The sequence below is a fragment of the Bolinopsis microptera genome, chromosome 10 (genome assembly GCF_026151205.1).
Source record: "Bolinopsis microptera isolate Bmic1 chromosome 10, MBARI_Bmic_1.0, whole genome shotgun sequence".
NCBI classification, from domain to species: Eukaryota; Metazoa; Ctenophora; class Tentaculata; order Lobata; family Bolinopsidae; genus Bolinopsis; species Bolinopsis microptera.
This window is the reverse complement of record NC_087081.1, coordinates 591099-606665: the sequence shown is the minus strand read 5'-3', so window position 1 is coordinate 606665 and position 15567 is coordinate 591099. Positions and strand designations below refer to the sequence as shown.

General features: G+C 37.4%; 2 protein-coding genes across 2 annotated transcripts in view; both read right to left on the bottom strand.

Moving 5' to 3' along the window:
* The window catches only part of LOC134821779 (uncharacterized), a 474787-nt gene that overhangs the window by 251537 nt on the left and 207683 nt on the right, over positions 1-15567 (bottom strand). The window lies entirely within an intron of this gene.
* Positions 1-15567, bottom strand: part of LOC134821696 (serine/threonine-protein kinase MRCK alpha-like) — a 36559-nt gene that overhangs the window by 7085 nt on the left and 13907 nt on the right. The window contains 17 exon segments of the mRNA XM_063832406.1: positions 3831-3947; positions 4554-4695; positions 4878-5130; positions 5855-5961; positions 6085-6239; positions 8789-8916; positions 9063-9191; positions 9390-9513; positions 10253-10392; positions 10635-10768; positions 11040-11224; positions 12293-12432; positions 13414-13677; positions 13808-13951; positions 14206-14391; positions 14583-14717; positions 15290-15399. Coding sequence (XP_063688476.1) covers positions 3831-3947; positions 4554-4695; positions 4878-5130; positions 5855-5961; positions 6085-6239; positions 8789-8916; positions 9063-9191; positions 9390-9513; positions 10253-10392; positions 10635-10768; positions 11040-11224; positions 12293-12432; positions 13414-13677; positions 13808-13951; positions 14206-14391; positions 14583-14717; positions 15290-15399 — 2593 coding nt within the window.

The following is a 15567-nucleotide window of genomic DNA, read 5'->3' as shown; positions in this document are numbered from 1 at the left end:
ATCATTAACTAGGACCACATTTTCTGGCATAAATATGACTGTTTATGTAGAAATTTTGAGCACTGAAAAATTTGTTTTCAAATTTTTGAACTAAGTTTACATTTTGGTGAGAACTTCTGGCACCAGTATGACAGAAGATGTTTAAAGAATAGTATTCATCAAACAAAACGAAAATTGTTCAATATAGGAAGAAAAAAATGCTAAAATGGCTACACGCCTCACAAAATGGCCAAAATATGCCTCACAAAATTTGTTTTCAAATTTTTGAACTAAGTTTGCATTTTGGTGAGAACTTCTGGCACCAGTATGACAGAAGATGTTTAAAGAATAGTATTCATCAAACAAAACGAACATTGTTCAATTTAGGAAGAAACAAAATGTTGAAATGGCTAAACGCCTCACAAAATGGCCAAAATATGCCTCACAAAATGGCCAAAATTTAAAACTCCTTTTATTCAATGAAACCATAAGTCTAAAGTATTCACAAGCTATTTATCATACAATAACACTCCAGATGGAGTGTTTTTACAGCCGAATGAAGGTTATAAATCATGAAATCAGGGAATATGAACAACGCCACACAAAATGGCCATTTTTGGTGTAGGAAATTATGCCCTTTTTATCCAGTTCTAAGAAATTTCACCTATATGGGGGTGTTAACAAGGCATATTAATACCAGCAGCATGCCTGAAACAAGAGCCAAAGGTTTTAGAAAAATAAAATTTTCTCGTTTTCTTTTTTTTTGCCATTTTGTCAGGCATTTTTCCTTTTTTGTGAAATAATTTTTCACAGATCAGTTTTTTCGTGAGTTTTAGGTTATTACCCCATTCCTTAATAGGTTTTCTAAGAACGTGTGGTGATAGAAATTTAAAAAGTATCTCTATCAACAAAATTATAGAAATTCAGATTTGGCCATTCTGTGAGGCATGTTTTTTTGGAGGAAGATTTTCCGGCCAATTTTTCTCAAAGAAAAAATGGTTATGAGATTAAATGAACCCCCGGGAAGAAAAATATGAGTGTCAACTTAGCTTCTTATGAGATAAAAACTGGAATAAAGTGTGTTTTGTGACTTTGAGAGACCTTCCTTTTTTTTGGCCGCCATTCTGTGAGGCAAATACCCGTAGAAAAATTTTTTTCATTTTTGAATATTTTAGTTAATATTATATATAGTTATATATATATATATAACCAATTTTTAAATTGCTATGTTCATCATGAGATACTTTTGTTGTAATTCCTGAGTTTCTTTAATTTGTATAGATCGATGTTTATATTTCATATCCATTTTCATATTTAACATTTAAGATAGATGTTTTATGTTTCAATCGTGCGGCTCGAAAATGTTTCCTTTTACATTAAAAAAGGCACCAAAAAGGTGTGTCGGGTGTTGAATATCACAAAGTGCCGCATATATTTTGTAACGTGTTATTTTGCATTGAAAATCAGAAAAGATGTTTTGCGCACGCTACACTGTAATCACCCCACCTCAAGGTGGCTTTGAATACTTACAATGCAATTAATCTTTCACAAATCTGGGGGGCGGGTGGGAGGGTTGTGTTAATTTGGAATTGATATGACTAAAGGTAGAACTGGGATGGAGGTAGACGGGCTTATCAAAGGTTAGCTGTGGAAATTTCCTAATGAAGCAGCACACTCAACTTCAAAGTAGAGAGCTTTTACAAAATACTAAGATCCTCTTCGTAGGCGTCTATATTTATCGGTAGAATTTCTATTTTCTGATAGCACGATCAAAATTGTGTAATAAAAAAACAAAAAAACAAAAAAAACACGTTTAAAATCATTTCAAAGTTGACGTCAGTAATGTTTTCGAAATTTCGATATTTTGTGTTATCGAAAATATTTCAGGACAAATATTGACGCTAGGATATCCCTTCCCTTAAATTGTTTTACATAAATACAGGATTGCCCAATAAATTGCCCCATAAATATTCCTTGAACAAATTGTTCGGATGTGATAAATTTATTCTGTTTGTACCAGATGTCACAGTTTAAAAATGGGGAGTCAAACTAAAAGATCAGCTGTAACTGTTTCCAACTTGTTTCCAGCAATAATTTGCTCCATTTTGTGCAAGTAAAGATATTATATGTGACATGAAGAGTCTAGGAGCATATTACACAGCGGACCAGCGGACCGTGCAATTGTCAGTTCTGGACTGATTGAAGGATATACAGCTCAGTGACCTGAGAATAGATAATGACTATTTTTTAAACACGGTAAACTGTCCAGAGCGCAGGTGAGTGGTGACACGTGGTTCCAGCACCAAATTGATACGTTTGCTGAACTGTAAACGGGAGAATTGAGTAAAAATAGAGATATTACGTTTTAGGGCATGTTAAGCGCAGACTGTGATCTTACGTAAAAGTGATATCTATACCATTTGATTTGTTAAGCGCAGACTGTGATCTTACGTAAAAGTGATATCTATACCATTTGATTTGTTAAGCGCAGACTGTGATCTTACGTAAAAGTGATATCTATACCATTTGATAAGCGCAGACTGTGATCTTACGTAAAAGTGATATCAAGGAAATACTTTCGAGAAAACCATAGTATATAGCTAACTTTAGCAGGGTAGTGTTGGTTATGTGCCTAACCTGGTGAGCACAGTGGATATCCTTGCTGTACGGCTAGTTAAACAAGGAATTGAAACTGTGGGGCTCCGTGCAGACCAACCTACCTGTGGCTAAAGCTCTAATATACAAAAAACAATACATTGTATTCGTAGCTGGGTGAGAAGTGTGTGGCGGTTCCTCCGCCCTGCGGACCACATAAAGGCTAGCTTATATAACATCTGAACCGAAAGTAAGAGTACTTTCTTGACGAAAGTCAAATACAAGGAAATACTTTCGAGAAAACCATAGTATATAGCTAACTTTAGCAGGGTAGTGTTGGTTATGTGCCTAACCTGGTGAGCACAGTGGATATCCTTGCTGTACGGCTAGTTAAACAAGGAATTGAAACTGTGGGGCTCCGTGCAGACCAACCTACCTGTGGCTAAAGCTCTAATATACAAAAAACAATACATCTGTACCATTTGATAAGCGCAGACTGTGATCTTACGTAAAAGTGATATCTATATCATTTGATAAGCGCAGACTGTGATCTTACGTAAAAGTGATATCTATACCATTTGATAAGCGCAGGCTGTGATCTTACGTAAAAGTGATATCTATACCATTTGTTAAGCGCAGACTGTGATCTTACGTAAAAGTGATATCTTTGATTTATTAAGCTGTAATTATAAGTGTTCCTTAAATGTGAATCAGAACCAGTTGACGATAAAGTTCGCAAAATCCCTCGCTTGTAACTTGCCCATTTTGGACATACCTAAATTGAACAAGAGTACTGGTCACATAGCTGGTCGAATAACTCGCTACATCCGCATTCCACATTAATGAACCATGCACGGGGGGGGGGGGGGGGGGGGGGGGGGGGGGCACGGTACTGAGCCTTTGTGGCCTGCACCATGTGTTTCGGTAGGAAACTTTAAGGCTGAAGGGTTGCTGGCCCCTATGAAGAACTACAATGGTACATTCCCAGCCTTGGTATGAACTACAATGTTACATTCCCAGCCTTTGTCATGACCAACTTCTCCTTACTTAATTAATTTTAATTTGTTGTCTGCACTCTGCACATGGGAGAGATTGGACAGATTTGTAGCATAATTTACATAGTAGTGTTTAGTAGGAAGCAACTAAACAGCCAGATCTAAACACATAATTGGCCATCAGCCCGAGGAAAGCACGTACTATTTTTCTTCAAACGAAGTACACAAAACTCAGCAAACATTGTTAAAACGCGTACTAACCTCCATAACAGCAGAGTTGGTTGCCCCTCAATTTGAGCGATGGAGAGAGTACCCAGGAAGTTGAAGGGTGAACCAGCCAGTGTTTGGAGAGGTAGTGTTTGTACCCATTCGGTGGTTCTGGGGGATGGAACTGTTATAATACTAACAAAAAGTAAGGGCAATCAGGTACAAAGACATGACTACACAAACTATAATAACTGTTATAATACTAACAAAAAGTAAGGGCAATCAGGTACAAAGACATGACTACACAAACTATAATAACTGTTATAATACTAACAAAAAGTAAGGGCAATCAGGTACAAAGACATGACTACACAAACTATAATAACTGTTATAATACTAACAAAAAGTAAGGGCAATCAGGTACAAAGACATGACTACACAAACTATAATAACTGTTATAATAATAACAAAAAGTAAGGGCAATCAGGTACAAAGACATGACTACACAAACTATAATAACTGTTATAATACTAACAAAAAGTAAGGGCAATCAGGTACAAAGACATGACTACACAAACTATAATAACTGTTATAATACTAACAAAAAGTAAGGGCAATCAGGTACAAAGACATGACTACAGGAACTATAATGTCTGGGTAGGAATGTGGTCAAGACTCTAACAATTTGGCCTAATATTTTCGAACTGATGCCAGCCAGCTAGATTAATTGAAACAGTAAAAAACATCTAAAATAAATGATCTTCCTCCTTGACAAACCTGACGTCGTAAACATCAACACAGTGTTGGCAGTATGACAGCAGGTAGGGTTGAGTGTAAGCTACTTTATTAGGAGGGGAACTCCACATTAACTCCTGCTTTCTGGACCTGTGTCCTGTGTTTAACACGTACACTCCCAACACTAAGGGGAGTTAGTTAATTAGGTCATTAGTTAATTAATTTAAAAATAAATGAGTATTAGAACGAAGATTTGGATAAGAATTAGAAGGTTGGGTTTTTGTTTTAAGAAAGAGACTATAGATAAAGGTGTCTTGTTTTCATCAGATAAAGAATAAATTCCTCTTATCTTATAAAAAGACTCACTGTTAAAACAGAGAAGGTATTCCCGCTTATACTCCACTTCAATACAAGCTAGAGCGTACAGGGCATTGAGTCTGATAAAGGCGAGTGTCTTATCCTCTTGATCAGGCAGTATAGTGGGAGGCAGCGTGGGGTCCTGGAGGTCGAAGAGGGAGTATCCGCTGACAAAACCACAGCCAAGGGTAGTGGAGAAGTTGCCAATCCACTGGCAAGTGTTGGGCAGCTCGTACTCTCGGATTTTACGGTTGTTGAAAACCTGGAATATTCAAACGTTTAGAAGGTGTCCCGAGCTGGTTTTCTAACGAGTAGATCTGGACTATAATAGTGTGTACATATTATATGTCAGGAATAAGCAGATATGGAAACCCGGGGCTTCAATGCTCTATCTTTAAGTGGTCGCTTTGACCACAGCTGCAGCCCCCTGCGAGGAGGACAATTGGAGAGGAATCACAGAGTTTATCACAAGTATAACAAATGTATTTATTTATTTAGAGTTTAAATTCCCAATTAGTCAGACTGAGCAGGTTGAGCTGTAGTAATACACAGTACTGAGGTGTTAAAACATTTTCATTACTATCTTCAGTAACATCCTCAAATTATTTGTTATATAGTAGTGTTGAAAGTATTAAAATTGTATTTATTTATTTACTAACCCCTTTGATTTTGAGTTTATCACAAGTATAACAAATATATTTATGTATTTACTAACCCCTTTATCACAAGTATAACAAATGTATTTATTTATTTACTAACCCCTTTGATAAGTATAACAAATGTATTTATTTATTTACTGACCCCTTTGACAAGTATAACAAATGTATTTATTGTAATTGCGGGCACGTTTTACTGTGCAGTACCGTGTTTGGTCTCCCGTCAGATTTTACAGACGGGGGCAATAATTTATTCGAGTTTATTTCATACGTTGTAATTGCTGTACTCTGTAAAGTTTGAAAAGTATTTAATGAAAAAAATTTACTAACCCCTTTGATTTTAGTAAACTCGTAAATAATAACCCTTCTCTTGTTAGCTACACAGAGGAGGGAGTGCCCTCCGGCTTTAGTAGTTCCAGTGTGAAACATATGTACACCTGGTAATGGAGCGTGTAAATATTAGTAAGATTGTTATGACTCACTGACAAGGTGAAAAGCATGTGATTCGCTGGGTGTTGAATTCTGACATTTGATAGTCAGTATGACAGATCAAAACAAACCTTTGGTCTCGGGTATCTTGATCATCTCATTATCGTCACTACCCTGATCAGTACTGGAAATCGCTGAGCGTGGCAATAGTTTTATCATCGGCTGTTTGCCCGACATGATGACGAGAAGCTCGTCATTTTCCACCAGGTCAACTCTTACCACTTTCCTGAAAGAAATTCGGTTTAACATCAAATCTTTTAACCTCCCTGAATGTTTTATCTTCTTTTAAACCACTTTCTTTTACCACTTTTTAAATATTTTCATTCACCTTCAGTGAAGATCAAGAACGAAAGTGTTACCCCTTTTTATCCATTTGGTACATTGTACATTAATCTTAAATTTTAGAAATTTTGAGCTCAAATCTAGCTGGAATATTTTTATGTCGGTGCTTCAACTTCTTATAAATTTCACATTAAGAAAAGATATACATAAACCATCTTAATCGATGAGTCTTGCATTACTCTGTAAAATCCCGAAATGACCTCAATTAACTATAATCATTTCTTTGTGCAACTCAGTTAGTGAGGTCGTGTTTCAGAAGGCTTTTATATCTAGTTCTCCTCAACCAATGTCCTCCTTCGAGTCCCTCCAAATTAATGGGCGTACTCTTAATGGCAAACAACTTCTAACTCTAGTAAAATATCTGAACAGTTTGAATCTAGGCCAGATCTCCCTTCTCATTGGATATGAGCTCCACTTATTTTTATTTGCAGACTGTCTTTTCGGCGTCCCGTCCTAGGGGTGTCACAGGGAAGGGCTGTATTGTTCCAACAGAAAGTCAGACCATGACGATTGTAGACATAGTAACTTTTATTGACCTTGGGCCATGAATGTCTGCCAAAACAAAGAGTGTTACAGAGGCAGACAATTAAGACCCAATTATACTGAGCAAAAGCCAGACAATCTGTCTCAGTTAGCCAAGTCGTTCATCAGACCGTTATATCTATGTCTCGTCAACCTTTCTCCGAGTTCCTCTAAATTAATGGGCGTATTCTCCATGGCATGCTAATCTTGGCTAACCTATTTTGGTATATTTTTCACGTAATTCCAAATATACTTCAGTAAAATTCTTAGATTCGAGGATGAGTTCTGATGAAATATATCCAAAGCTGCTGCGTAAGCTAAGAATCATCCGTGAGCTAAAACTCATCCGTTGGCAAACGCAATGTCGAAATGTCTGTCATTGATCGACCTTTAATATCATTTCGAAAAAACCCTCATACGCACAAGCCTTTCCAGATTGACCATTATCATCCACAGTTCCATTTAAAATAGATGGCAATACACGATGATTCAAATTAAACCAGGGAGTCTAGACCGCATATTGAAGAGTGTCACGTGTCACCATGCTCCCGATAATGACATTGCACTGCTGCAATGGTTCTGATTATTTTTTCCGTTTCCCACCAATCGGAGAGCTCCGTTCTCGTCATCTGACAAGATTGGACCAATCAGCGTGTAAGAACATCATATAATCAGCCCTTTTCCTGTGAAGCGAATGAGCACGTGGTTAGTAAAAATAATCGCCAAATGAAAAGTCTACAGTGTGTCGTATTTCAGCAGGCTGGAGCAGGATAGAACAATCGGTTAACATGTCAGGATGGTTAAGGTTTGTTGTCACAATAGGCCCGGGAAAGTGTGATGTGGGTGCCGGCTCACGAATCAATCATCTGATCTAATATCCATTATTCATAATCAGTATTCATGGCACAAGGAAGATCAGACTAGGCACTGCCCACCGTTGGGATGCGTCAAATTTTGCCGATGAAAATGCAAGTAACAAGGGTCCGGATCGTAGTTATTTTTCACAAAATTTAAATTTAGGTTTAACAATTTCCTACTCCTTCCCTACTAATGTCATTATTTCGCCATTAATACCAAAATAATAGGTGATAGGTCCTTTTGATGGTGAAATGTACGGTAATGCCAAAAAGGTTAGCCATACAGCAGGGTGTCAGAATTATTGGCGTGTTTGAAATCTTATGTGTATTTTATAATGAAATCAATGTTTTTCGACGGGTCATAACTTTACTTCTGAATATCGAAATTACAAAATTCAAAAACTGGTCTGTAGACAATCGTCTGAACTTTTTCTTAATTTCAGAATTTTGTGTTGATGTACCTCAAAACCCATAATTTAGGCCGTCATTTAAAGGGTCGATTCCATACTTGGTTAGATTTACGAAGGAGTAAGGGATTTATGTGTAATTTTTTTTCGGTGAATTTTGTCTGAAATTATTCTTTAGACTAAAGTGCACAGCTCTTCAGGCGATAGCGAAACATATAGAAAACTATCGATTTTATAAAAGCTCTCTTTCTCCTCTAACTGACGCAATAAAATATAGTCAGGCGGACTCATCCCGGAATTCAGGGGAAGCAGCCGAAGGCTTCAAGTCAAATAATCCAAATTTTTCTCTTTCGTCGTGATTATCGACGAAATTTAACTTTTTTCGGACTTCATTTTTAGACTGAACTGTAGTATGAAGGATTATCTCTTGAAAGATCAAGACTCCATAGGAAACTGACCCTCAGAAGTCAAGTAATGATCGTTTCTAAAAGCTTGGGTAAGCTAAAATTTTACGCAAAATTGTCTACGCGCCAATAATTATGACACCCTGCTGTACCTACCGAAAAAAGCACATTTCTCGTATAAATGGCGAATGGCTGAATGGCTATGATTCCCTATAACTCTAAATGCTAATAATATACACTCACTTCATATCTAACACCTTCTCCACACTGTTATCTACCAAATTGGCAATATAGAGCCCGTCCTCCGCTCCCAGGAGCAGTCTGGCTTGATCCAGCACCGTCGCGCACAACATCGTCTTTAACAGCACCAACTGCAAAGGAAAGGGTTTTTATAGCTGGTGCATTAGAATTAGGAGGAGTGTTTATCAACAAGTTATTCAGGCCAATATCTTTACAATTGCACCGCAAAACGGGCAAAAAGGATAGAAAAACTTCCCCGAAATTTTAGTTTTCATACCTGGTTGGTATTGTAAAGAACCGCTGGTTTGAAGACGAGCGGATCTGTTTTGGGGATCTTGGTCCTGACATCGTTTATTACTTTAACCCAACGGTTCTTCTCCAACTCATCTTGACACATTATCAACAGCTGATTAAAGATTTGATTAATTAGTTGTCAGGTTGGTTAGTAACCTAAAATTCTACGAAAAAGACAAAATTGAATAAACTTGGTCAAAAACGTAGTACATACTGAAAAAATGTAGTCTATTAATTCTTTAAACAGTTCAAAGTGTCAAAAATTCGTTAAAAATTATTCCTATTAAATAATACAGGATGATATAGTTACCGTGAAAGGTTTGTTGGGGTCACACAGGAGAGTCTGGGATACTTTAAATATGAGGGGTATGGTGCCGGCGGAGGCGTGTATCACATCCGCTGATAAAACTGTCTGACATTGGAACCCAGGGTCTCTGAAAGGGGGAAGGTTAGTGACGTCATAGAAGTGACGTTATAGGGTTAATGACGTCATAGAAGTGACGTAATAGGGTTAGTGACGTCATAGAAGTGACGTAATAGCACGTAACGTTACTTCATAGGACATAGTATTCATCCTATATGGCGACAATCGACATTCTTCAGGGACCACTTTCAATGGCCGTCAGCAGTTAGCTGGTTAATTTTTTAATTCGCTTCAACATTATTCCTCTGATCCAACCAATGAACCTAAATATTCTGCTTCACCTCACCACCCCAGTTAATATCACCACAGAGCACACAGCACACACAGAGCACACAGAGCACACACATCATGATCTATACAACTCACTGGAATAGTGCCAGAACTACGACACAGTCACAGACCAATATCATTTATCTCTTCGCTCTACAACCACAAACTCACCTAATCAAAACTCTGAGACACAGTATCAAAAATCTTTATATCATGGCTTGATCAAGAGCTTATATCGAGAGTTCATTTTCTATATGACCACAAACCCTATAATCTCATTACTGTGTCGTATTATATAAGTCATATGTATGTCAATCAAGATATACGAGTGTTTTATTTGTGCTCCAACGAACTAGAACAGCGAAGACTTCCTTTAACTTTAAGGGAGTTACGTAGAGTAGCGGTGCTCACTGCTCAGTGAGCTTGTTTAGCTAATTAAGAAATAATTATCTAATTAGATATAATTAACTGCTAATTACCCAATATTGATGAGAGTTTTAGTAACAGTGTTAGGTTGATCTCGTCTATCAGGATCCTCGTCATAAAACAAGAGTTTGTAAGAACACAAGGTGACGTATTGTTTTACCCAGCCCTTCTTTACACCTCCGGGACGAGGCACCTGAAATAATTAGGGGGTAATTAGGGACTAATTAGGGGATAATTAGCGATTATTTTGACAATAATCACCCGTTAGATAAACGATAAATTTGTATTTAAAATAGAGGAAATGTAAAAGACACTATAGTAAAATAATAAATCATTTAGTATATGATATATATATATTTAGTATATATATATAATATATAGTAGGGCAAAATTGAATCCGACAATTGGTTAATAATCTACTCCTTATCTCCTTACCTTAACCCAGCCCTCTATAGCAGTGCCATATCCAGATGGGTCAGGACGTCTGGGTGACTCCTCAGTGACAAGTGTACCGTGACACGTGTGTAGGGCCCGTTCGGAGCAGGCCTGGTGACATGCTAACTGACACACTGAAATGGGGACAAATTAATAAAAACCGAAACTCGTTGAATAAAATGAAGCACTTACGAAAGCTATTAATTAGCTCAAAAATATGTGCTCATGATCATGATTGAAAGCTTTATTTCCCCTTTGATTTTAAAACTCTTCACTACGTAGTGTCCTGTTTTGATGGAAAACGTTACAAGACACAAAATTACAATATTATGATTATATGCTAGCTTCATTTTCTTGAAAGAATCATCAAATGGGACTCATTATTATCTTGATCACGTGACTTACCTTCACAGTACATGCCCTGTCTGACCACCCCGTGTAACACAGCGGTGCAATGTAAACACTTTGTCAGCGCTCCAAACGTCTTCATCACGAACTTGTGGGGGACCTTCTCTCCGCCGGGCTCGTCGTAGGATTGCCGCGCACTGAGGAACCGGGGGGAACCGCTCTGGACACTGAGACCGTCCGAACTGAAACGGGGGTTCGTTATTTTAACTACCTTATCGGACCTTATTTGACCGGACATTAAATGAACGGACATAATTATGGACGGACATTAAAATGAACGCTCAAAGACATTCAAAACCATCAAAAATCCAAATTTGTTCATATTTTTTGGCGGTTTTTAATTTTAGCAGATAATTTGCAAATAAATTATAGCTAGAAATGTAGTCGTTAAGCAATCAAAATTTCAAAATATCTGTCATATGTGAATATCAGTGTCTATGATTATGAAAGTTGTGTAAAAACAACAAATATGTAATATGACCAGATTTGATGAGCATATCACAGGTCACCTAGTCGTCAAATGGGTTATCGTGCATTAAATATTCCATGCTTACAGCATCAGTAATACCCGCTTTTTTTAAACTATTTTTTATTAGACCACCTTTGTCCTGCATTCCAGTGTAAACTTTTACAAGATGTGGAGGTTGATAGTTACTCCGAAGAAGTGAACAATGAAGCCAAAGATCAAGAAAGACGTGGTCATTACATGCCATAATGTGATACTTAGAATATTTAAATTTTATAATAACTTGTTTTTCATTGATCCAATGATAAACTCACTTATAGCTTATATATTATTCCGACGAATGAAATTAAAATTGACTGAAATTAAAAAGTTGTCATATCATAGACATGAGTTCGCAGTGGAATAATTTTGGAAAGAAATTCAACGGACTTTAACTTGGACGGACCTTAAACGGACGGACTTTATTTTAACGGACATTAAGATGAACGCTAGGACCCCCAGCGTTCAATTAATGTCCGTTCAAATAAGGTCTGATAAGGTATTATTAGTGATAGATAAGAGATTTAAATTCGGAATAGGTTAATAATCTGGTGTACTAACAACAAATTATTAAGTATCAACCTGTTCAAAATTAAAAAGCGGTGTTGAAATGTCACTCAATAAACTTAACAAATCAGGTAATTTATTATTATTGTGGGTAATTAAACAGAACTAACCTGTTACGAGAATAAACTTTACAAATCAGCTAATTTATTATTATTGTGGGTAATTAAACAGAACTAACCTGTTACGAGAATTGTAGTCCTTAAGACTGGCTCTACCGGTAGAAACCTGAGAGCCCAGTTGTTGAACCTTCTGGTTTAGTAACTCCACCTCTTCTCGCAGCAGGTCGTTCTCGTCAGATAGAGCCGCTATTGATCGGCTCTATTGGGATAATTATGTAATTAATTGGTTAATTAATTAGGGGTAATTTAAGCTTTTTTGGGTTTTAATGATATGACACGAGCTGGTCTAAAATAAAGCACCCGTTGTCGGAAAAACTCAACTGAAGTTGAGTATCTGAACAGAAGCTGAATCTAGGACCAATTTGTTTGAAGTGCCTCACAATCTGTGAAATCACAATTAAAGAACACATTTTATGACATTTAAGCATTTAGATAATAATTTATAATAGTAATAAAAGTAAATTAAACTCATCTGTAACAAGCATGCATAGTTAAATCGCATATATATATATTTGAATTAGCTCCGATAGACTAACACCATCGTAGTTTATTGATTACAAGCATTTTCATTCGAAAAACAAATAAATTTATATTCGATGAGAACAGTTGTTTAGACCGCGATAGTTCTATGAAGTAAAAAGTCGCCTTTATAGTTTATACATAACAAGCGAAATCAAAACATAATCCACAACAAAATAGCATGTAATAAAATGTTGTCCGGAACTTCATGAAAATAAGGGGGCTTGTCAGAATCCGGCTTTTTTTTCAGAATCCGAGAACAAAACAAAAAGATGCCACTCCCAAGACGACTTCCACCCAGAAATAAAGTAGGAACGAAAAACACAGAGTATAAAATACGATACTAAAACTCGTGTCCCATTTGTCCCGTACTATCGCACTATTATAACGCTTCCACAACAAGGAGACGAATATCTGCGAGTTTGTCAGTTCTTCGATACACATTTTAATTATTCGTGAAAATTATTTTAATGACTTATGTGATTGTAAGTCATTAAAATAAGTTGTTTTCATTAAGTAATTTGACAGCCTAACAAAACGGAGTTGATTAGGCGGACAAACGTACGAGGATAAAAGACTTTAATCTTAAAAACAGATTATACTAATTATTTAATTGATCGCTTAATGAACTAACGATTATTTGATTTATTAAATGTATTACCTTAGATTCAGCCTCCAACTTGAGATCCCGCACGTCTTGAAGCGCCTGATTTTTACCGTCTATCTCACTCTTCAGCTCTGATTGGAGTGCTAAAAGTTCCTTCTTCTCCGCTTTCTGGTGTCGCCGATGCTGCCAGTCTGACTTCCGGATGGTCGCAGTCTTCATTCCGTCCAGTTCCTCGTGCATCTTGTTAGCAAGGGTATGAAGATAAGATCTAGCTTCCCGTTCGTCCTCAAGCCATTTCATAGCTTCAGTCACTTTACCCTGGAGAAATTGACATGCTTATCAGTAAATAAATCTGACATAATATCTCCAAATACAACATAACGGGTAATCGGATAAGAGGATTAAGGTTATTTACAGATAAGAAATACGGTTAGTCTCGGGTTCTCACCTGAAGTTTCTCTAGCTGAGGGTCAGGAGTGGCTGCTACCACTTTCGCTTTCGCTTTCTCTTTCTCTAACAATTTCTCCAACTCTTCGCACTTTCTCTTTGCGTCCGTTGCGTCTTGTTGGAGCAGAGCTTTTTCTTTGCCGAACTGATACAATTGATTGTTAGTTTATGATTATTCGCTGGGCTTCGAACGACAGTAATATCAAGACAAGCAACATCATCACAATAACACATAGAGTTCACATCACGTGATGTCATCATACCACGTGATGTCATCATACCACGTGATGTCATCATACCACGTGATGTCATCATACCCCGTGATGTCATCATACCACGTGATGTCATCATACCACGTGATGTCATCATACCACGTGACGTCATGATCGTTACAGTTACCTTTTTCTCGAGCTCTGACAGAACGTCCTCCAGCTCAGTTCGTTTAGAAACGGCCTCAGCGCACTTAAATTTGAGCGTGTCTAATTCCGCCTCAAGATCTCTCCTTTCGGCTAAACTTGAGGTGAGTTTGTCGGTCAGAACTTGCGTTCTTTGGGTTTCTTGGGCTAACGCTTCTGCATGATCACTCTGAGGGTATTAATAAGTTTCTTAATTGATTTATTAAAATATGGTTATTCATTTATAAACTTATTCATGGACTAATACATGTAATAAGTCGAACAGTACGTAAAAATGGATTAACTTGAGCCGAAAATGCTCCAATCAGTTCCAACGATAAGAATTCGACCAGTTAATTAATTACAATAACTCCACTGAACCTTCATAATCTCCATAGTCTGTTTGAGCCTGTCTGCATCTTGTGAATTGCTTCCTCTCCGACTAGACTGGCTCTGTGCTATGTCCTCCTGTAGTTCCGCTATCGTTTCTTCTGCTCGTTGCGAAATCTTCTTCTCCTGTAATAAGTTACTGGTTGTAACGCGTAGGCTAGAAGTTAGAAATCATAGTTAGTAATGGGGCTGCAGGGAGCGGCGATTTGTAAGCGATCATCATCAGAGTATCAGTAAGTTATTCAAGTGTTATTTCGATTAAAACGATTTTTTTTATCAAGACACTTATTTTACTTCGGTGTATTCCAACAGCCACATTGTTACACAAGTGCAACCAGCCAATTACAGGAAGCCGAAGGATCTTTTTGGCCAGTGACGGTTAAGGTAGTGTGTACCATACTTTCTTCGCCCGAGACTTTGCTGCAATGTGCAGCTCCTCATTTAACCCTCACACCCGATTTCTCGAGTATTCGGCTGAGTAGACCGGGGGGCTGCATAGACCACTCATGATCCTTAGCTAAACGTCGACGACGCTCACCCCACGACCAGGCAGTCAGTGGGATTCGAACTCGCAACCTAACGATTGTAAGACAGGCGTTCTAACCAACTGCGCTACCTGGCCGTTTGCAAGTTTAGAAAACTGATCAAACGAACAGTCTTATGAAGAAAGAAACCAGAAATATTCACTGTTTTCTAACCTTTACAAGACTGCTGGTCACTTCCGCTAACTCTATCTCTAGGTCAGATTTTGCTTTTTCCATCTCTCGGATACCTCTTTTCAAGATGTCTATTCGACATGTCGCCGTTTCTACAAGAATTATTTATATTCAGCCTCTATTCGACATGTCGCCGTTTCTACAAGAATTATTTATAATCAGCCAACAGATACGCAGAAACAAGAGGGGAGAATCACAATTTCTTAATTTGAAATCTTAAATTGTTTTTGTGAAAATACTTCATTTGGCACAATTTATTA